Here is a 22,954-nt window from a genome sequence, read left to right as displayed (position 1 = left end):
CACTCTTTCATTTCCAGCTTTTCCACCTCCTCCCCCACAGCAGCACAAGGGAAAGCAGAATGGGGATTGCAGTCTGTTCGTAATGAGTTTTCTCCCCTACTCCTTCCTCCTCTCAGTGCTCCCCTGACCCAGCAGAAAAACCCACTTTCGCTGGTGTTTTCCTGAGCCAGACTCCACTCAAAAGAGTCAATCTCATCTACAAGTAAAAGCAGAGCAGGAGAGCAGTCACACAGAGCAGGGCAATTGTGTTCTGTCAGGAAGTGGGGCAGAGAGGACCCTCAGGGCTGGTGTGGGCAGTGGGCTCTGCACCCACCTGTGCCCCCCATGGCCATTCCTGCATCACTGTTTGTGTGTCAGTGACCACCCGTGGAGAGTGACAGGGATCAACATGTTCACACATCAGTTATCAACCACTGCCAGACAGTGATAGAGATCCTAATATTACACTAGAACAGGGCCACAGCAGCAAGAAATGTAAACAAAACACAGGTCCTCAGAGTTCAAAGGTCCTGGGTGTGGCTGGGCTTAATTTTTGAGTATAGCCTTCAGCACTGTAAGTCTCGTCACATTCAGTAAGAACTTTCATGATCACAGATTCAGAAATAGTGCATTTTATTGCAGAAATACAAGTTTGGAATTGCCATTGATAAATGCAGTTACTGGATTAGCACTAAATATTTTTTTTTTAAAAAAAGAACAGCAATTGGTAATCCATTAAGCTTTACCATCAGTTAAGCCTAAAATCCCGACTTCACCAGGGCACAATGTGACATAGCTGGAGGAGCAAATCTTACCAAAGAGGCATCCCTGCTTTTGGGGCAGAGAGTGAATCAATCCCATTGACCTTTCTACAGAGTGGGGTCGTATTGTCATCCTCTGCCATGGAGGATTTCAAATGCCAAATTTATACTTTTGGGTGAAGTGGTGGTGATACTGAAGTCCTGAATGGTAGGGACCAGCCATCTTGTATACAAATGAGGGTTATTAAGAGTTTTGATTATAAAGAGCCTTGCACAAGGGCTGAACAGTGCAGTGTTAATATCACTCCATCATCTGCCTGGCTCAGGCAGAAGTTAAGGGCCTCTGCTGGATAATCTATCCAGCTGATTATGATGCACACATTGATTCCTCCTCCAGAAATCTCAGGGATTTATGCCTCATTCCTACAGTCAGGACTAACTGACTTTGTCAATTACAGTAATAGAACTCTAGGATAAACTAATAGGTTTATCTAAATCAAATCATAATAATCATTTTTTAACACACAATAATTTAGTTCAATAAATGTGAATGAAATTTTCTTTAATTAGATCAGGAAGAGTGAACATCTATATCATCTACTACGGCTGGAAAGTTCCTTTAGAGATTAAATGACCTGGTTTCATTAGAGATTAAATGATCTGTTGACCTTAAGGGAAAGATCAACATTGTCCAAAGGCTCCAGCATTTCTTGCAGTTCCTACCTCATGCAAAGCTTCATACAAGGCAGAATCCTTAGCAGTGTGTTTTCCAGTTTGGGATTGCTGAAGATCAGAACAAGGGAATGAACACCCGGAAAGGCATACAGATACATGAATACAAGAAACATCATGGCATTTTCATTCTTAGCTGAATAAATTATTGTCAAGATCAGACATATAAAGTTGATGCTGTACATTATGAAGAAGGTGAGAATGGATTTCATGGCTTTGATGTGGGCATCCATGCTGAGGTCCTTCATGGAGTTTGTCTGCATGTTGCGTTTGTGTCTCCAGAGGGAAAAGAGAAGGAGAAGGGCAGAGGTGATGACTGCCAGGAACGAAGCAGTATATCCGAAGCCAGTGATGAAAGAAATATGGAACAAATGTTTCTCCATTTTGATACTTGCTTCCCAAAAATTTCCTGGACAGGTGAAATTGCGGTCCTTACTGTGCAGTTTTTCAGTGACATCATAGGCAAGGACACTGATAGCCAAGGCTAAAAGCACAGACCCGAACAGGAGGCAGGGCACCATCCTGTCAATTTTTACTTTCAGGTAGATGAAGAAGTTGTTCCTGAAATTGGCAATTTTTATGCAATAAAAAACACAAAGACATGCTGAAACCCACAAGCTGAAATAATTAAGAAAGGTATAAAGAGATAAAATTAGTTGAAGTGTGGGGTGAACATGAAGGTGTTTGGGATAAAACACTGAAAGGAGGGAATTTACCCATGAGATGCACAAAAACCAAAACCTGGAGCATCCCAAAGCCATCAAGATCTTCTCATTAGAGTTCAAGGTTTTCTTTTTGACCCAAGTTATGTAAATCACAGAAACAATGAAAGCATTTATCCACAGGCCAGCAAACGCCTCAAGGGTGACAACAGCCACAGCCGTGGCAGCATATGAAGTGACATTGAATTGCTCTGGAGAGTGACAAGCTTCCATCCTGGGAGCTGGGAGCAGTGCTGTGCTGGACAAGGGGGCTGTTGCACCAATGCCAAACACAGGTCAGCGTCTGCTGTTGCCTGAGTGTCAGGTGTGGAAAGAGGAGCTTTATAGAGCTGCTGGTGGGGGGGATTTTGGTGCCGCTGGTGTTGAGAGCAGGGCAGGTGCAGGGATGTAAATGTAGATGTAAATGTAAATGCGCAGGGTGTCAGTGTCACTCTTCAGTATTTGAATGTTGGTTTAGGAGGGCCGTGTTGGGTGGCAGAAACAGCAGAGATGTTTTTGTGCAGAGGACATTGTTGTGATTTTGTGAGTAGCCATGTTTGATTCATGTCAGGCTTCAGGATCTGGTTCTTCTGTCATTTGGTCACCTATGGTGCTCATGCAGAGCAGGGGTTGTGCTCAGCAAAGCACCATCAGGGGAGTGCAGTGTGAGTAATGAAGTCCAGGAACCCTAATCTGAAGGTCATATATGTTGATCTCCTTTACCCTTTGTGCCTTATCTCTTCCTAACAGTCTCAGCCCAGTACAGACCGAGAGGACATGCATTTATTTAAAAATGTTCAGAGCATTATTCTTGTTCTCATCTAACTTTAGGCACTATTTTAAGTTTTGAGTAATTTAGGAGAAAAAACAAATAGTAAATTGATGTTAAAATCGTATGTATCTCTTCTGTTTTTACTGGTCTCGAGCTCAAAGTTGACAATATGTGAGATTATGTTATAACATGCAATAAAATTTCCCAGCAGTACCTGAGCAATGCCTTGGAAGTCCAAAAGCCTGCTCATTTATCTCAGCTATCAGCTATCTCAGCTGTCTAAACTACTGGTTTACCTAACAAAAGATATTATCTCTCCCTATGCCCTCTGCCAAAATTACTCCAGTCAGGGAATTTTGCTAACAGTCTCCTGCTCTTTTATCCAGGTAGATATATTTTATATATGCTCCTATTTTTAATGCACACTTATTCGTTTTTTTTTTTATCTAGAATTATAGGTATGTATAATGCTTTAAAAGCAGAGCAACTGGTGCTGTTATCCTGTGCTGTGTGTTTCAGATCTGAATGCTGAAGTTGTTAACCTGGACGCTTTTGACAAGTTCAGTCCTGTGCTGCTTTCAAATCCTATGAAGTGGAACAAACTTACCTGAATTTTGAGAAGCTGTGTGGGTAATTTTTTATTAACAATGTAGTTGGTATCACTTTGATGTGATAGTTTTTCCAGCTCAGGAGACACTTGTTTTCATTCTTGCTCGTATGAAGGACATAAATACCTGAGCCACATTTCTGCCTCAGAGTTTATTTGTGTTACACTGGAGTCAAAACCAGTGCACACAGATTAGCAAAAGGTATTATCTGCATTTAGTGACACCATTTAATGCCTGTGTCTAGGAATCCAGGGTAGATCTGCCACTGGGCGTGGGAATTAAGATGCACAGCAATTTTGGGCACTTCATACAAGGCAATGTATGAGGCTCTAAGGCACCTGCTGTACTTTCCTGTGGTCTCGTGTTCTGCTACTTGGTTGAGCCGGAGCTACCCAGAGTGGAAGAGTAATAGCATTTCCCATCACCAACTTCTTTACAGGAACTGCAGCCAGTTTAAGATCGTACATGCACTGCCCTCCAGGGAGGACAAAATGAAACTAGTGCTGGAGCACCTCTGCTGTGGAGACAGGCTGAGAGAGCTGGGCTTGTTCAGCTTGGAGACAAGAGGGTTCCAGGGAGACCTTAGTGCCCTTCCAGTGCCTAACAGGGGTACAAGAGAGCCCTTACATATATGAGAGTAAATATATGCCCTCAGAATGACTTATCTTTAGATGTCTTTTTTAGGTTCTTCAGTTATTTTAAAGTTAAGGGGACTAAAACGAAAATGTTTTTCAGACTGCTCTTATTTTTCTTCAATTTTTTGTTCCTTTCTCACATCCACTGCTGCACATCTGCAAATATAGCCTTTGTGATATGTACTGACTCTCTTTACTCACCTGTGGAAACAGCCTCTACATGGTGTATCTCGAGACATGACTCACATTTACTAGAAGTGTGTCCTGTTCAGTTTAGGTATGTGTCCTTTGAAACAATCATTCTAAAAGCAAGTGTTGAAGAAAACCCAGTTATGCTGCATGAAAGATCTGTCCTCTGGGGCCTTTCTTCTCAAAACAAGAAAAGATCTCCATACTTTTTCCTCTGCAATGTGACCTCTTACCAGTAGCTTCCTACTTTGATTTGTTTGGAGGAAAATATGTGGTTTAGGTTGAAGGACTGACTCCTTTCTAGGCCAGGCACATTTCCCACTCAAAATCTGCTTGCACTTGAGGTTTCTTCGCAGTGTCTCCCACCAGCACTGCTGGGTGCAGTGTGTGAAGCACCTCCAAAGCACTTTTTCTTCTCTTCCTACTCAAGCCCTCTGTGTTGTGCTGTGGGTGATGGTGTCCACAGCACAAGCCTTTTCCTACCTAATTGCTGAACACAGAGATGAACATGCTCACTTTCATGTCTTGTAAAGGTTTTTCAAACCACCACAGATGTGAAACGAGGAAGCAGGATTCCACTGCCTGAGTTAAGGGCACCGAGGCACTCCAGGGCACATGGGACATTTACAGGAATCATGCAGGACCTGGGGGAGAACTAGAGATTTCTGGAGCCTTGGCTCAGTTAGCCCATGTGCCCTTCCTGCCCCATGTCCCCTGAGAAAGAAGACAGCAAAGAGCAGGACAAGTTTGTGATCTCTGAAAACCACCAGAAAAGAAAGGAACATCGAGCTGGAAGGCCAGGGATCTACTGATACATGTGACCACTTCTAGATGCCTGTTGTGCATCAGGGCACCAGTTCTCAGATGAGATCAGCTGTGGGAAAACACTGTCAGGGCATTCATAATCATATCTCTTGTACCTCTAATCTTTACAGTGTGATGTTAATTATTAATTGAAAACGGCACTGGGCCAAATTCTAATGACACTGGAGTGCTATAAACCTGGAATAATTCTGCTTAAGAGTATGGCTTTTCTCCTGTGCAGTCAAGATTGTAATGCTGACAGATAACAAACACAGGGGAAGGAGTCAGCAACTTTGGGCTTGATTGAGAACTTCCTTTGTGAAGTCTGGGTGGGTCTTTTACCAGCTGAACTGAAGACACGAAATTATCACATTCATCTCTGTAATATTCCTCCACTGTGGACTTAGGTAGTTGATGACAGCAATGCCATCATGTGCCATCCAGGAGGCAAATTTTGCTGCTATAATAATATTTCAAAGATGGAAAGTCTGATGCTGGTTGGCTGATGCTCCACCGAAAGCTCATCAGCATTCCATATATATTGCAAGACATGAGAGGGACCAGCTTCTTTTCCCATTGCAGAAATGGGCTCCAGCATCTTCCCACTGTGCCTGATGCTTCTACTATGTTATGTTTATGGTTCTCCACTCCCTGTAAGTAAATCCTAATTTCTACAGACTCTGAGTAAAACCCGAATTCTACAGGCTCCTCTCAGTCCACAAACATCTCATACCTTATAGTGACTGTATTTCATTCTCTTTCAGGTGGGGAACCACTCCAGTGGAGCTGGTAAGTGCTGTGTGAGCTGGTTTGAGTTTTGAAGCTTCTCGTGCTTTGAAGTTTCTTGTGCTTGCAGTGCCACCACATCTGAACACATAACGTTTTGTCTTGCAGATGCTGAAGCTGGTGAGATATTCAAAGACATTCCAGACATCAACTTGGGTGAGTTCATGTCCAAATTCTGATGAGGCCTGAAAAGCTGTGAGCAAAATGCTGAATTTTCTGTATTGTAAAAAAGATTAATGATAGGTAGCTCACAGTAACAAGAGAAATATGATCAAGTGAGCTCTGAATTACCTTCCTCTGGCTGTGACACCTGAATCTATGCCAGGACTATGACCCTATGTAAACAAGGGATGCAGAAGTCTTTAATTTCTGAAGTTTGGACAGACCCATGATGTTACGATAGAAACACATTGTATCAATTGGAAGGGCTTTGGAGTCCCGAAGCAATTTCTACCCATCTTTATATGATTTTGATAAAGTTTTTTAAAGATGGAAAACAACTTAGATGTTTATTGAGCTTCTATGTAAGTAGGAAGAAATCAGAGGCAGGAGACACAACATGCTGTACTGTCTTCCTCCATGATTTTTATTTCCTGCAAATTTCCATCAAATATTTCTTTTGATGGTGCACTGTGCAATATTCTTCCTCATGCATTGCTTGACTTTACTATGTTCTCCAGAGCACTGTCTCACTGTATGACTGTTGTCTCTGCCTGAGAGCAAGCAAGATGTTATCAAAAGAGACATGGGTAGTGGTGGCCACCAGATTTCTTCCACCACAAATGCAGACATTGCCAAGTAGTAAATATTGAGTAGAAACTGCTGTTACTTTTATTATTACCTATATTTGAGTGTACAGAGGCTGGTCCTTACATAATTTCTGTAAATACTCAGGTACATTAACCTTGTATAAGTAGATTCAATATGGTTTATGAAATGAAATATATTTGATCTTTCATTTACATTGTCTTTCATTTACATTGTCTTTCATTAAATTGCTTTCCAGCTGCTGGACAGGACCTCTTTCAGGGTGATATCATGCTCCCTGTAAGTAGTTAAAACTTTCTGTCACTTGTATTTTTGCTGCAAATCTGCTCATCTCCCCACAGCAGATGCATCACCAGCTGTTAATTCCATTTTCAGAAAGATCAGCGAAATGCTCTTAGAAATGAGACTTACAGGTGGAAGTTCCCTGTTCCCTATATTCTGGGTGATGACCTAGGTAATTCAAACACTTCATTCAGATTTTATCTCCAATCCTTATTTGCACTGGAGTCACTGTAATAAAAATATCTGCCTTTTTCAGAACTGGTTCTCTCGTATTGAAATTTTAAAATTCACTAATAACAAGATAAACTAACTTGTTTATGTCAAACCCATTTTTATTTCTTCTACAGCTAACATAACAAAACACAATTTAATCAGATTCAGTAATTTTTCTCTTCAATTATTTTTCTTTTCAATCATTTTTCTTTTGAATAATTTTTCTTTTGGTCCCCTGTGTGTATCTGTGTACATGTGTTACCTCTCTAGAGGGAATGATCCGCAGTTTGTTAAAGGTATCTTCCCAATGCATGTTTTCCAGATCTGAATGCCAAAGCAGTAATTCTCCAGGCATTTGAAATGTTCCGCCTGAAGTCCTGCGTTGATTTCAAGCCATATGAAGGAGAAAGTACCTACATAATCTTTAGAAAAGAAGATGGGTAAGGGTTATATCAATTTCTGTTTAGTTTTGCTGTGTAGAATCAGCAGGGAATTAATTCCATTTGACTTCAGCAGTCTAAAGGTTCACTGTCAGCAGAGGAAAAGAGGCCACCGAGAAACAATCCATCTTACCTTTTTAGACACAAAACTTGTAAGATGCTGCCTCCCTCTGCTGACTGCAGAGGCTATTCAGACGATGAACTTGGAATGGGAATCTGATGTTTGTTTGGATGGTTACTCTTCAATGAGGTGAATCCCAGCATTGCTGCGTTTTCCTCAGCTGCTTCCACTTCACTACCAAGGGTTGTTTTCCATTTCAGTGGAGGGTGAAACAAACCCCATGTGCACCCTCTTGAATTACCAAGGATATGAATAGCTAGAATTTAGATTTTGAAATCTTTACAAGACAGGTCAAAAAAGCTGTGAAAAGCCAGTTTATTTTAATATTCCTGTTGTTCTGATATGGCTCTTTTTAAATTAATGCTTCTTTCAAAATCTGAAAGGGTTTTGTACACAAAGATTCAACTTTTCAGGAATTGGAAGCATTTATTTTATTTCCTGCAGCTAAATGTCTTTTGAAAGAAAATCTACAAAAGCACAAAAATCTTCTCACTATATCAGCTGTTCTCCCAGAACTTCAGGTCTATAGGCACTGTTATCAGGTCTATAGGCACTGATATTTTTGCCCTCAGCCTTTCCTTGGGTAATGTGTTCTATGACGTTTCTCTTACAAGACCACAAGCACCACAATTTTTGATGAGTTGGTGATGGAGAGCCTGATACTGGAAACCCCCTGGTAGCAGCTATTCATGAGACCATAGGTTCAAGCTCTTTGTTTTCAGTGCCCACATCAGTGTGTTCAGAGCTCCTTAGTAAACTCAACCAGACACTGCTTTGTGATGAGCAAATGAAGCTGCAGCCAAAGCAGATGCTCTTTAGCACTTGCCTCTCACATCACTCTAGGGCTCCCCTAAAAAGTTCCCAGTGAGTTGGCTGAGGAGCTCCTTTGCTTGTTACTTATGATTAGCATCTGCTGAATTGTGGATGAGGGGCTTAGCACTCACAGAAAAATATACTTTCACACCTCTGTCCAACCCAAGGCATGGTTGCTGTTAAAAAGAACCAGATGCAGCTATTCTAAATCCTCTTGGATCATTTCTCTAGCCCAAGTGACTGTAGGCCAGCTCAGTCTGTCTCGATGAGTTTACTCATTCTCTGTGTGTATTATGCTTCTTGGCAAAATGGCAGCTGATGTAGGACTAAACTTCTGTGTATCTCAAAACTCCGTGGTGACCTTGTCTAACACAGAGGATAAGTGAAATACTGGCCTCATGCAAGTGATAGTGTGTTTTTGGAGGTTAGTCTGCTTTCAGAGTGCAGGATCTGTAGAGTATCAAGGCATGTGGTCATCATCCAAATAATAATTTATGTTACTGCTTTTGTATTTAAAACTTTTATTATATTAATTTTAACTTAGTGAGCACACACGGAACTTAAATACAGAGAAGAAATCTCAAGAGAGAGTAAGCTCTCTCTCTTCCTCAGGTGTTGGTCCATGGTGGGGGACCAGCATACTGGACAGACCCTCTCAATTGGGGAAAGGTGTGACTACAGAGCAATTGTGGAACATGAAATCCTGCATGCTTTAGGATTTTACCATGAGCAGTCAAGGATGGACCGGGATGACTACGTGACAATCTGGTGGGATGAGATTATTCAAGGTGGGTATTAACCTTCAAGTCAGACTTTGTAAAGTGCAGATGTATCAGTATCTCATTTTCACTCCTAAATTTTAAGGCCTTCCTAAAGGTATAACTTTAGAAGCACCTGAGACCACTGTAAATCAACAAACTCTGGTACAACTTCTAATCAAAGACCAGAGACTGTCTAAGGCCAGAAGTGAGAGGCCCTGCTTGGGGACTTCATTTCACCTTGGCTCCAGGACTGGTGTGATCTCTAAATTTTGAACAAATCATTTCACCTCTCTCTATTTCCTTTTGCCATTTAATGCGAATTGTAAACTTATTTAGATGGTAAGCTTTGAGGTGACTCTTCTTTAATCAAAGGTCCTCTCAAAATCTGAAAGGGTTTTATATTCAGAGATTCAGGCTTTCCTGAAACTGGAAATACTCCCTTTGCACATGAAAAAGCCTCAAAATTATTAGTTCAGATGGGACACATAAAATAGAACTCTATCCTGCTCTCTCCTGCCCAGCGTCTCTCTGCAGGTTCTTTCCTTCAGGCTTAGTATCATCAGATTCAGTGGCTCTATGAGTTTCAGCGAACTTCACAGGCCCCTGGTCCCTAGAAGGCAGTTTCTCCTGTTGTCCTCTGTGAGATCTGGTTCTGTATTACTTAATGATAATTTATTTGAAAAGGAGTGACTAAAAGATTTAATTTTTGATAAAAGGTGCAATTCAATTCTCTGTAAGAAAACAATCCCAAGATTTTATATAATCTCAAGCCTTGGACTGAAGACCTTTGCGATCTGCAGAAGGGAAGGGCACTCTTTTGCAGAGAATCTGTAATTATCCATCAGCACAGTCATGTGCTGTTTCTTCTCTGAGAAAAAATGCCAACTATTCTGAAAATATTATTTGTAGTTGGAAATGCTGGTAATCTCTACTTCCATAGCAAAGCATGTGAAATGGCTCCCTCTCTCTGCCCTAGCAGACACTTTCATAAGAAAAAACTTTCTGTAAGGACAAATTATTTCACCAAGAAACCATGAGAAACATGTTTCCAAAAGACATTTCAATAAAAATATCATATCGATATTGTAAATCTAGGGTAAAAACATCTTTCTTTTTTCCTCCAGATTTGCTAATGCATTCTTTGCTTCAAAGAAAAACAGAACCTGGAGGCGCTCCAGGACTGTCATATCTGTCCCCTTAGTGAGCAAAGAACTCCAGGGCTTCTCCTTGTCCATATATGATCTAATATCCTGGGAAATGTTTGCATCAATATTCACAGGTTCTGGAATGGATACATTAAATACATTAATCCTTAAGCTTAATCCTTCAGGATCCTTACTATTAGACTGTCTATTCTGACCTTTTAGGTATCCCATTCTTTACAGCTCATTGATATTTGATCTTGAACTTGCTGAAGTCACTTGTGGAAGCACAGAACTGCAATCTAAAGGCACTGCTTTGTTGTCCAAATGACAAACAGAAATCTTGCTAAGTTTGAATGTTATATTTTAAAGTAATTGCTTTTGGGCATATCAATTCTGCCTCAGGAAACTGTATCCAAGGGGCCATGCTAAAAACATTGCTTTCCAACATCTCTAAAAATTAAGCACTTTTCTGTTCTTTTATTAGGCAGAGAGCACAATTTTGCGAAGTATGATGACAGCTACATCACTGACCTGAACACCCCCTATGACTACGAATCACTGATGCACTATGCACCATTTTCATTTAACAAAAATGCCAGCGTCCCCACAATCACAGCAAAGATACCAGCATTTGATGACATAATTGGACAACGTCTAGACTTCAGTGCCATTGATCTGGAAAGACTGAATCGCATGTACAACTGCAGTAAGTCATAATTTAACCATGGCAAACTCTTTCTTTGATTATACTTGAGCCAGGCTGGTTCACCTCCCTTACGTCTCTAAAACCACAAAAAATCTTCTCAGGTGTGCTCGAGGACAGGACCTGTGGTGTGCAGACACAGTTTATTCCCTCCTCATACCTCTCCTTGGTTCTCCTGTCATTACTCTTGTAAAAGTTAATTAGTCAAGGAAAGTCATTCCGTTCATATCTTTTCTTCCACACTGCTCCTGGGGGTTCAGACCTGTGGTTGTGTTCTGCTGGTGTGTGGGCAGCTTTGTTGTGCTTTTGTGAGGTGAATGCAGCTGCACTTTGTCCTCTTTTACTGACATTTGGTCTTAATTAGATTATTTTGTACCTGAGATTGGCCAAGTCTAGAGTCCAACACTATCTATTTTGCTAATCTGGTTGAAGATGTTATCACTGATCATGGTTGTCACTGAGAAGTTATTGTCCCCAGTGATCTGTCAGCAGAAGCATCACCTTAGCTGAACTGGCCTAAGGTAACTGCATGGACTTTGCTTGAAGTGGAAGAACAGCTCTCATGCTCATCAAGCAGACAAGTGAGACATAATGATCAATAACCTCAGCCAAGGAATGGTTAAATACATCACCCCAGGGTCAGAGCGGGACTTATCTCTCCAAGGCTGACAAACAGGCACAAAGACACCATCAGTCACTACCACATGGGTGCTTGTTAACCTTCTGCACAGTGGTCAAATGTTGGCTTTAGGCAGGGAATCTCTCCAGAAATCAAATGTTTCCTCTTTTGAGCTGTTGGGCTCACATCTGCTAATGTGAGGATTATCTTCTCTACAGGATGTTTATACTAGTGTAAACAAAACTCCCGAAAAATAGAGCAGAAATTACTCAGAGATGACCGTGTGTGCATTTTTTTTTTCAGCTTCAACTCACACCTTTCTGGACCAGTGTTCTTTTGAGTTTGACAACATCTGTGGTATGATTCAGGGCACCACAGATGACCTAGACTGGGTCCATCAGCTGAACAATGTGACAGGGCAGGAGGACCACACACTTTCTGGGAGCTGTAGAGGTAAACCAAAGTAACAGAACACTTTTCTATTCTATGGAAAAAGGCTCAGCTGGAGTAACAGCCCTTGTGCATATCTGTGTGCTTTAAATACAGTCTTTAACAACTTCTCTGAACCTGTTGTTGTCAACCCTTGAGACAACTCAGCACTGACTGCTCTAAAAACACAAGATTAAATAACCATATTTAAGACACAACCCAGAAAACATCTGAGTTGTAATGTTTTCAGTTAAGCAAAAAGCCCTTTTTCTTCTCACTTGCCTTGACCCTTTGAGTGTGAGTTTATGTTTGCACTCGTGCTCTCAACAAAGTTTTTCAACTTAGTGGAATGTTCTCCACAACAGCAAAATAAAAGGGGACAAAGAACAATCTTAACTAGAGCCCATTTAAATATAACATGGACAATAATTTACTGCAACTTCCAAAGTCTGAGTAAGAGTTTTGTTGCCTCATGATAAGAATGAAACAGCACTCATAGCCACTCATAAATGTGTTTGCAATACACATTGTTAGTTAAGCTTGATGAATGCTGGTTGTGGAGGTAGAAGAAAGTTGCAAAGTATTTTATGATAGTAATTTACAGATAATTTTTCTTTTCAAATGGTAATTTTGCCATTTTTTTAAAGGAATAAAATCTCAAAAAGATTGGAGCCAGCCCCAGTCACAGTCACAGGGTGCTGGCTTACAACTGAGAATAAAGACTAAATCACAGCAGACAGTTCTGAAAAGCAAAAGCCTTATTTGTTATTATTTAGACAGGGCAAACTACTACACACTTGCAAAAAAAAATTACTTCTGTGGTAAATTCTACCTAAGTATGGGGGGAAAGAACTCTGACCGAAAGCATGTTCAATTATGCTTTGGTAGTCTTTGATAAAGGGAAACATTGACTTGCTGCACTCAAGAGTAGGTTATTTCCCTCATGTGACCCGCCCACTGGAAAAAACAGATCCTCAACTTCTTACAATGCTGGTATGTGTCAGAGAGGTCCAAGAATACAATATAACTCAAGAAAACCATCTGACAGCTTCTAGAAATACATGCTTCTAACCCCCACTGACTTTTAATTACCACTCTCTTTTTTCTCACTCTGTACAATATAATTGTAACTGAGAAAATAATTTAACTGAATTGTTTGAGTTTATTGGGAAAAATCCAATCTGTCTGAACTGGGCACTTAACTTGCACTTGGGCTTTAGCTTCTATTGACTCACTACAAAATAAGCATTGAAGAGTTAATGGAAAGGGATGGGTGCCTCTGAGAATCTCCAGACTGTTGAAATTAATTCCATGAATAGGGAGTGTCTCTCCTGCTCGTGCCTTCAAAGGGTCATTGACTCCATCAGGAATTTAGACCTTTTTTGATAACTGTTTCTGCAGTCATCTCATGTGGGGGTAAATTCTGAGTTTCTAACAGAGGTGAATCATATTTCTCCCAGATAGTTTTGATATCCTGGGTTTTTTTACTTATTGCTAGCTAAAATGAAGGAGGGAAAGTACAGCTTAACATTTAGGGAGTCTACTGAAGTCTTCTAGGGCCATATTTTAATTGCCATAGATGCTTAATGTTGCCTTTATTTGACTTTCTTATAAAAAAGATGTAGAGTCCAGATCATTTGGGGGTTTGTTACTATAATAATTTCAACAACAGGCTCCCAGCCATGTTTCTCACTTGAAGCAAGAGTGATGATGCTTATGTTTAATACAGTTAGATTTAAAGTGAAGTGTCATGCATTGCATAGAGCAATTAGGTACCTTTGGCAAGGTTTCTATGGATATGAGTTCAAAACATTGCTACCATGTGGGAGGGAATGGAGAGTATTCCCCTGACCTGGTTAGAGAGAACCTGATAAACAGCTCAGACAGCTCCACTAACCATGCAGGAGACTGTTCTGCCTTCATGCAGCTACAGTACTGTTGGAACTGTTGGAACGAGATGATCTTTAAGGTCCTTTCCAACCCAAACCATCCTGTGATTCTATGTTATGTTATCTTGGACAAGACTCCATGGAACCAGCCCCCAACAGAGGAAACTTTCACTCAACAGCTAAAAGAATTTCGCTTATTACTTTAACCATTGACTATAAAGAATAGTAAAGAATAAGTAAAAAGCGACACAATACAGATAAGACAAGACATCACAACTTCATATCTTATACCAAGATATGTTATGTGTGCAAATAGTAAATCCTTGTAAATATAAGGATAAAAGTAGACACTACAAATCTAAAGTAAAATACACCTCAAAAAATGTTAACGGGAAATAAAACTAGAGGGGCAGGAATTCTTAAATAATTTCCCCAGACTGAGAAATTGAGTTTTGGAATCTTTGGGCAAGCTATAAAAAAATTGCTTCTTCATGTTCAAGGTCAGGACAGTGCTAATTTTGTGTCCAATCCTTTTTTATTATCATTATTGCTGATAAGAGATTATTTTTACAAGGTAATATAACATACAATCTCTAAGAATCTCATCTTTAGATTATCTTCATTATAAATGAAGAAAAAAAATATATTTACTTGTTACTTGTAGTCAGCACCGAATCCTCTGTCTCATATGTTTCTAACATTCCTGAGGAATACAACTTCCAATTAGACAACTAATGCAAAATTGACATGAGCCAACAGCAATGAGTTCCATAAATGTGCTAAACTGCTACTCCTCTTCTTATCCTGGTCTGTCTTGGATGGTTATCACACAACATTTCCTCTACTATTCATGTTAAGTATGAATGTTAAGTATTACTCTTCCGATTTTTGAAAGAGTGCAGTTGAAATGATAAATTTACAACATGCAGTTAGTGAAAAATCTGGAAAGAGACAGTGACAGTCTACCCTTTCTCCCCAGATGCTGGCTATTTCATGTACTTCGACACCAGCTCTGGCACAGCAGATGAGGTGGCAGTCCTGGAGTCTCGAATCCTTTATCCAAAGAGAACTCAGCAGTGCCTCCAGTTCTTCTACAGGACCACAGGAAGCACGTCTGACAAGCTGATCATCTGGCTTAAAGAGGATGATGGCACTGGGAATGTTCGCAAGATGAGGAAAATCCAAACCTTTCAAGGTAGTTTTGGAAATTAGCTGAATATTTGGGTGGAGGGGACGAGTTGTCTTACTCTAACCATCAATGCAGAGGATTGGCTGAGAAACCCAAAAATTTTCCCAAAGCTACCACAATGTCTTGCAGTATGGCTAAGGATTTTGGTATCACAGGAAGGCATTTAGCAGACAAACTGTGGTTGTAATAATGTAATTTAGGTGCTTCACAGCAGAAGTCACAACATTCCTAATATTATGTTATGCTCGGTGATTGAGAGGAATTCCAAGCTGTGCTGGAGATCAGTGGACTATATCTCCACTGGTTGTTATATGATCTAACCCTGAGCTGCTCAAATGTGCTCCTCTGCAGTCAATAAGAATCCCAGTCTGACTTTTAGACGGTCAGAAATATAAAAGCATATGCAGTTTTGGAAATGTGAACTGGATTCCCACTTCATGTGATTTTGTTAAATAGGACAAATTCTGCCACCGCTAGACCATGTTCTAGGTTGTCAAAACTCAAGACCTTTTATAACTGGATCTGCCTATATCAGGCTGCAGCAGTTTGCAGGGAAGGATAAGTCCCTGCAAAAGTGTCAGGCACAGCTAATTCTAACACACTGGGTCATTGATTCCCACCCTTTTGTTTTGTCTTAGCCCTTAGCCTGTTGCTCTTTATACTAGGGACTGTCATTCCCTAACATGTGAACAGTTCCTTGTACAAAATGTCCAAAGCATTTGGATGATAAAGCAATGTGGATATATTATAATCACAATATCAGCTTAAGATCTCTCACCTTCAGGTCTTCATGAGAGGTCCAGTTACCTAAAAATGCAGCTGGGATGGATGGCTAGGAACAAGTTACTTCGTAATTCCTCTAATCACACTGATGGCAGTGTTTTGCTTTCCTTTCACTAAAGCTGACAGTGACTCCAACTGGAAAATTGCCCATGTAACCCTCCATGCTCAGAAGAAGTTCCGTTACCTCTTCCAAGGACTAAAGGGCAACCCCAGCTCTTCGTCCGGTGGGATTGCTATCGATGACATCACCCTGACAGAGACCCCCTGTCCCACAGCCGTGTGGGTCATTCCGAATTTCAGCAAAATCCTTGAGAACACATCCATTAGTGTTATTCAAAGCCCTCGTTTTTATAGCCCTGAGGGTTATGGATTTGGCATAACCGTGATCCCCAACTATAACAGCGCTGGCTACGCCCGCATCGCCTTTCACCTGTGCAGTGGAGAGAACGATGCTGTGCTGGAGTGGCCGGCTCTGAACCGCCAAGCCACGCTCACAGTGCTGGACCAGGACCCCGACGTCTTGAAAAGGATGTCCTCGAGCAAAAGCTTCACCACAAGCAAAGACCACGTTAGCTCAGGTGAGTGTGTCTGCCTGGGGGAATGCTGACAATGAGAGCCGAGGAATCCAAGTCAGAGGACTGAGTGTAGGACTCAGAGCTGAGCAACCTTGACACCATTTCCCAGTTCGAGACACTTTCCTGAGTATAACTTCCCTGTGTGTGATTCAGAATCCCTGTCTGTGGAAGATCATGTAATGTGAAAAGTGGCACATGTAAGGTTGGTGTTATTATGAACAATGCCTGGGATATCTGAGTTTGACTCTAAATACAGAATTCTCACAAGAGCTGGCAATTCCCATTCTACCTGTGGTTTGTTCACTATGGTAGGTGACATATCACCACAGACTGGTGCAATGCCAGCAGGGTGCTGTATCCATTACTAAAAAAATAATTTTAGTTAAAGCTCCATTTTGGAAGCTCTGTTAACTTCAACATATTCGGTTAACTTCAACATACATAGTCTGAATGCACAGCATTTACACTGTAGCTGCATTTAAGAAAAAAATACGTGAAAATACCTGCAAGATCTGTCTGCACCACTTGAAGACTTTCTTGCTTGGCTGGGAGTAGACTGCAGAGTATGAACTCTTTCAAACAGGGACCACCTTTTAACTCCAGGTTTATATAACATGTAACACCATAAATTCACGTCCAGCCCTAGGATTTCCCATGGATGTGTTAATTCAGAAATGTTCAGCCTGGAGAGGAGAAGGCTGAGCCCTTCAGTACCTGTAGCCCTTCAGTACCTGAAGGGAGCCTACAAAAAAGATGGAGGGAGACTATTCACAGAAGTATGGAGTCACAGGACAAGGAGGAATTGGCTTCAAACTGAAACAGAGTAGGTGGTGAGGCACTGGAACGGGTTAACCAGAGAAGTTGTGGCTGCCCCATCCCTGGTGTGTTCAAGGCTAGGTTGGATGGGGCTCTGAGCAACCTGGTCTAGTGGAAGGTGTTCCTGCCCATGGCAGGGGGTTGGAACTAGGTGAGCTTTAAGGTCCCTTCCAACCCAAATAGTTCTGTGATTCTATGAAAGAAATAAGAATAACAGGACAATGTTAGGTTTGCTACAGAATAAAATACTAGGAATGAATCTTCATCCTTTTCCATTTTTCCCAGTGGAAATTTAGTATATATTTTTTCAATGTGACGTTTAAAACCTTAAGTACGAGTATGTTTAACAGAAACATGGAAATTACCAAAATCTGATAAACCCTAAACCATAAGTACTTAAAAACTAATGGAGGAATGTCTTTATGCAGGAGGGAGCTCTGAGCTGGTGACAATGAGGAGGTAACTGGTGTTTGATTAGTCCTCAGTGAAAGAGGAGTTGTGAATTTCAATGTCCTCACAAAGACTAAGAATCCTCATGCAGACCATACTTAAGGATCTGCTGGCACCCTTAGTTTGTCAGTCTTCTGTGGTTTGTTTGGGCATTTTAGCTCTGAACTCGATTTTATAGATCCCATTAACACTTTAATGCAAAAAAAGTCATGTCATACTGCCAGCTGCAAAACTTTGTGGTTCTTATTCATCACTCATAATCTCTTTGCAGATGGTAGTGGAGCTGTAATATGGGATAAACCATCAATTTCTGGAACATTTGATGAATCATGCAATTGCAGCAGAACTGTATCCTGGGGGTGGAGTAACTTCATATCCCACAGCGAGATGAGACGGAGAAGCTTCCTGAAAAACGATGACCTGATTATTTTTGCAGAATTTAATGGTAAAGACCCTTTTCCTTATTCTCCTTATGAAATGGGTGATTCTTTCTGTTTTCGTACATTCAAGTAACTACTGCACCTGTTTCCAAGTTATCTTCTCTTCTAATGGGAATCAACTTTAAAAAGCATTTCTGTGTCTTAGTTTCAGGTGGGTGATGTTGACTAAAGTGATTATGAGTTCAGAAGGATCTAAATGGCAGCAAGTTTTGGAAGGTTAACTTCTCAGACAGCTTTAAGCACCCTGACCAGTAGCTATGTCCATTTGTAACTAAAAGGCCATCCCCATTGTATTTATTTTCAAACACATGGGGTGTAATTTTTTGAAGTACATAATATCACAGATTTACCTAACCAGTTTCAGTAATTTCAGTATTATTTTCTGTCTTGTGCTTTAAATACACAGAACATGCTGTGGAACAGCAAGAGTTCTTTAAAAGGCAAAAGGAGTACCCTCTGGTCCGCAAGACACTGTGAGCCCCCGATAGGAGGTGTACTACATACAGCTTCACTCACTGATATCTGATGTCTTTCTCTCCACTTTCCTTTTCTAAAAGATATAATTCACCTCAATAACACTGAAGTTCCTGTTGAATCTGTACAACCTGCCCTCATGGGAGGCCTCATCCTTGAGAGGCAGAAGAGAGCAGCCCAGGATATGAAGCCTGTTCAAGACCAGCTGCCTTATCTGCAAGACCCCTGTGACCCAAACCCTTGCCAGAATGACGGGGTCTGTGTGAATGTGAAAGGAGAAGCAAGCTGCAGGTACCACAGACCTGTTCCCTCCTTGCTCTGTCTTTCTTCTTCAATTTATGCAGCTAATCAGTGTTCAGAGCTACAGATTTCAGAGGTCTAAGCCGTTAGATCTCCAAGGAACAGTAGAAACAAAACACTTTGCCACAGTGACTGATTTCTACCAGCAGCCACAAGGGGAGGTTTCTTTGCATAAGGCAAAGAAAACCCATTTTGTGGTGCTTCCAGGGTATGTAAATAGCACCCAAAGTGGGGATGTTGTGACATGAACTCCTCTAATGGGAACTGCTCATCCAGGATAGTGAATGTGAGGACCTTCAGGTGAGTCTATAGGGCAGGGCAAAACTCCCAATACATGTATTTTTTTCCCAGGTGCCTATCAGGACAAGCCTTCTTCTTCACGGGTGAGAGGTGTGAGTCGAGACAGGTCCATGGGGACATCCTGGGAATGACAATTGGTGGAATAGCTGGAACCATTGTCTTAACCATCGTCCTCATTTCCATGATGGCTAGAAGATAAAAAAACTGCGGGGGAATAAATCTCAACCTGGTGTTTTTCCACAGTTCATAAAACATTGGCTTTCAGTGAAAAATGATGAATACAAGCTGTAGAATACATGGATGAAAAGCTCTATCAACACTTTGGCAGAAATCTGCTTTCTCTGAGGGTTGTGGCAATTAAAATGTGTCATGTAGAACTGCTGTCTGATGCAAGTTCATGCAATGCCTTTCTCGTGTGTTCTTTGAAAATTTCATTCCTTCATCCCATAGCAAGCAGCAGTGCTGAGAGTCCATGCATTTACTCTCAGCCACAGTTCAAACGTAGATCAAATAACTGGTAGAACCTCTCAAAACACCGGTAAAAGTCACATAGAAGTATATATATAAAGATTTTAGAAATGTTCCTACAAAAATTGCTCAAGAAATCTAAAGGGTACAAATCCATAGTTACGTAAGCCAGTACATCAACACTAACTTTCCCCAGAGCTGTGATGTTTTACTAATGCTGATTAGCTATTACACAGAATTCATAAACCACTGTGGCATGTTATTGGCCAGTTCTCTATCAGGGAAATAATTTCACATTAAAGCTAGCAGTCTTTCTAAAAAGTCTCATCACATAAGGTTTTCAAATCTTCAAATGTAAATCTATTCTGTGGGCATAATCCAAGGGGTTTTTAAACATCTATAAAACTCGCATGATTTCAGCAGGCTCTAGATGAAATGGGAGCAGATTATCTGTTATCAAAGGGTAGAATCTGTCATGGCTGCCATTAAATTCTCATCTCTTTGGAAATCATCATCTAAAAGTCAAGGAGAGCGGTGGGAAAATATGAAAATGAAGACTGGGTCTGTGGTGCTAGAGTGTGATGAATAAGGTGAGTAACAGCCTTGAACTAACTGCAGATGTCAGCAAGTAACTGATCTAGTATGACCTAAGATCTCTGCTTTCAAGGGCTCTAACAGTTTTCACACCTGAAACTTGGATACCCAGGTTTCCTTCAAAAGCAGTTTCTTCTTGTCTGAAGCAGTTCAGAAAGCAAATAATCGCAGAGGGTGACACTACCCTTGTACTTATCAGATACCTGTCACAAGGGATGGCAGTCACAGCAAAATGCACTCTCATGGCAGTGGTAGTACACAGAGGGCTGTTTTCCACTTGGGTTCATCCTGGTGCTCAGAGCAAGCTTGTGAATAGGGACAAGCCATCCATTTAATTGAGGGATTACCAGCAAGTTAATACTCTGCCTTTGGAATTAAATCAAAACAAACACTTATATCAATTTTTCCTGCAACGCACCTGACTGGCTGGACTCATAACAGGCAACAGATAATTACAGATTGGATTACCTTCTGCCAGATTCATCCCAAAGTTCTGGGAATAGGTTCACCATTGGTAAATAAAGGCTTGATTCCCCGACAATCAAATGGGGCTGTACCACCTCACAGCAGTGTTTGAAACTGGCCTCAAATCTAAATCTTCATGATTCCATCTATCATATTTTACATTAAATTTTGTACATTTGTGTGTGTTATAGATACTTTGCAGGCTCTCTTATGGCCCTCTGCTTAAGACAGGAATCCTGCCTTTAAAGGTATAAAGGTTTGGAAATAACTGGTTCCACAAATGTAGTGTTAGAGCAATAATTTATATCAAACCATTCATCCTGCCTGGCACATAGTGATTTATATTCACTGCAGAGCTGACTCACTGAGCCCTCCAAGTGTGATTCTCCTCTGAGAGGATACCCAAACATACAGACTTTACACAAGACACTCCTTGTAGACTTAACACTACTACGCATTAAATAAATGCAGTCCTCTCTGTAGTAGAGGGCAGCAACCATCTCTGTCTTATCACATTACATATCAAGGGAAATATACAGGACAAATATTGTTAAGGATATAAAGCTTCCTTTTCTTCAAAAATATACCACATACGGCTTTCAGCACGTTCCATCTGAACAAAGACCACGCAGGAGTCATCATGGTCTTCACTTTAGCTCAGTCAAAAGTGAAGATCTGAAATGGACCTTCTCAGCTGGGAATTTTTGGTTCCAGAAAAGTCTTAAATAGAAGGTGAAGACCACTATACCCTATGGCCTTTCCAGGCTGTAATACGAGGACAGGAGAGAAGCTATGAGGTACTTCTGTATCTACACAGGCCTTTGGGATCATTCAGAGGGTTGATAGGGGAAATACCAAAACCACTGGACAACAGCTGTGCATAGCACTGCAATTCATGGCTCAGTACTGCATAGTGCTAAGCACCTGCTCAAGGCCTGAGAATTCGCCACTCCCAATGTCCTTTCTTGCACTTGAAGGCCTTCAAATCTTTGTCATCTCTTCTGAGAGATTGGCAGACCCTGTAAAATTCCACCTCTCACAGCTTCCCTGCCTTACACATTAATGAGAAATGATTGTTCCAGAAGAATGCGCCAAGGCACAGTTTAGTCAAAATGAAGCAGTCTACTTCTCCATGACTCCCAGGTACTTTTTGTGTGTGTCTTGGAAAGGGCAGAGGTCCTTTCAGAGTTATGTGATTTAGCATTTGCAGTGCTTCAGTTAAGCAAAGAATATGCCTTGGAAGTGTTTTCAGAGGAAGAGGTGGATGGCTCCGAAGAAGATACTCTGTATTTTCCTGTAAAACAAAGCACAGTGATAAGACATTAGGACAGATACCCTGGGACATGTTGGCAGTGTAAAGTAGGGATAGTTACCCCTGTGCTGTTGACCCAGGTGGCTCTTATTTGCCCTGCAGCCCTGACACTGCCTGGATTACAGCAATACCAGCAACCACAGAACTCACCGTGTTTCATGACACAGCCAGGGTAAGTCAGCTTGGATGGCCACTCAAGTCACAGGACAGTGATTTACTCACACAAAAGGAGGGACTTAGTGGTCCTCCTTGAGCATGGGGATGCATCCAGAACACAGGCTCTTGAGATGAATCCCAGCTCACTCCTCTTGTGAGCACAAGGCTACCTAAGACCCAAGTGCATGGAGCCTGAGAGCAGAGTGTGGAAGAGGGGAGTTTCAGGTGGCAGAAGCATGGAAAACAGTTGTGGGCAAGTCTCATTCTTCTGGTGGGAGGCTCCTGTGTCTGGCTAATGTGCTCATGTCTCCTTGTTCCATTATCTGACTAATAAACAGGCTTTTAAAAAGCACATGCTTGTCTACAGTAAACTCCTTCTTATCCTGCTTTGACCGTATCTCACCGTCTTCTCTGGACAATGTTTGGATGCAAAGACTACCCACTTAGGAATGAAATTATATTTCCAGCAATGCTTTTTGCAA

General features: G+C 41.2%; 3 protein-coding genes across 4 annotated transcripts in view; 1 reads left to right on the top strand and 2 right to left on the bottom strand.

The window, feature by feature from the left end:
- Window positions 1-1,459: 1,459 nt before the first annotated feature.
- LOC108496374 (taste receptor type 2 member 117-like) lies at window positions 1,460-2,549 on the bottom strand. Its single transcript, XM_017813012.1, has one exon. It carries the CDS (start codon window positions 2,405-2,407, stop codon window positions 1,460-1,462), a length of 948 nt encoding a protein of 315 aa, XP_017668501.1. The 5' UTR covers window positions 2,408-2,549.
- A 3,216-nt stretch (window positions 2,550-5,765) lies between these two features.
- On the top strand, window positions 5,766-19,884 carry MEP1A (meprin A subunit alpha). Its single transcript, XM_017813089.1, has 14 exons — window positions 5,766-5,834; window positions 5,946-5,970; window positions 6,076-6,123; window positions 6,974-7,014; window positions 7,111-7,189; window positions 7,553-7,670; window positions 9,217-9,392; window positions 10,995-11,216; window positions 12,136-12,285; window positions 15,130-15,345; window positions 16,242-16,700; window positions 18,235-18,408; window positions 18,961-19,168; window positions 19,529-19,884. The coding sequence occupies exons 1-14, from the start codon at window positions 5,766-5,768 to the stop codon at window positions 19,674-19,676; spliced, it is 2,133 nt and encodes a 710-aa protein (XP_017668578.1). The 3' UTR covers window positions 19,677-19,884.
- Window positions 19,885-21,292: 1,408 nt separating this feature from the next.
- ADGRF5 (adhesion G protein-coupled receptor F5) overlaps window positions 21,293-22,954 on the bottom strand; it is a 42,687-nt gene continuing 41,025 nt past the window's right edge. For both annotated transcript variants that reach the window (XM_017813088.1, XM_017813086.1), the window contains one exon: window positions 21,293-22,298. In XM_017813088.1, the coding sequence (XP_017668577.1) occupies window positions 22,219-22,298 (80 nt within the window). In that variant the 3' untranslated portion in view covers window positions 21,293-22,218. The remainder of the gene's footprint in view (window positions 22,299-22,954) is intronic.

This window comes from Lepidothrix coronata, unplaced genomic scaffold, assembly GCF_001604755.1.
Source record: "Lepidothrix coronata isolate B3197 unplaced genomic scaffold, Lepidothrix_coronata-1.0 Scaffold39, whole genome shotgun sequence".
Lineage (NCBI taxonomy): Eukaryota > Metazoa > Chordata > Aves > Passeriformes > Pipridae > Lepidothrix > Lepidothrix coronata.
Note: the sequence above shows the minus strand (reverse complement) of the source record. Positions and strands in the feature narration are given on the sequence as shown.

Bases quoted from the DNA above. Each gene is read 5' to 3' on its own strand.
- LOC108496374 (XM_017813012.1), bottom strand. From the start codon at position 2,407: ATGGAAGCTTGTCACTCTCCAGAGCAATTCAATGTCACTTCATATGCT.
- MEP1A (XM_017813089.1), top strand. From the start codon at position 5,766: ATGGGCTCCAGCATCTTCCCACTGTGCCTGATGCTTCTACTATGTTAT. The intron at 11,217-12,135 runs GTAAGTCATAAT...TTTTTTTTTCAG, and splicing joins GAATCGCATGTACAACTGCA to CTTCAACTCACACCTTTCTG. The intron at 12,286-15,129 runs GTAAACCAAAGT...CTTTCTCCCCAG, and splicing joins ACTTTCTGGGAGCTGTAGAG to ATGCTGGCTATTTCATGTAC.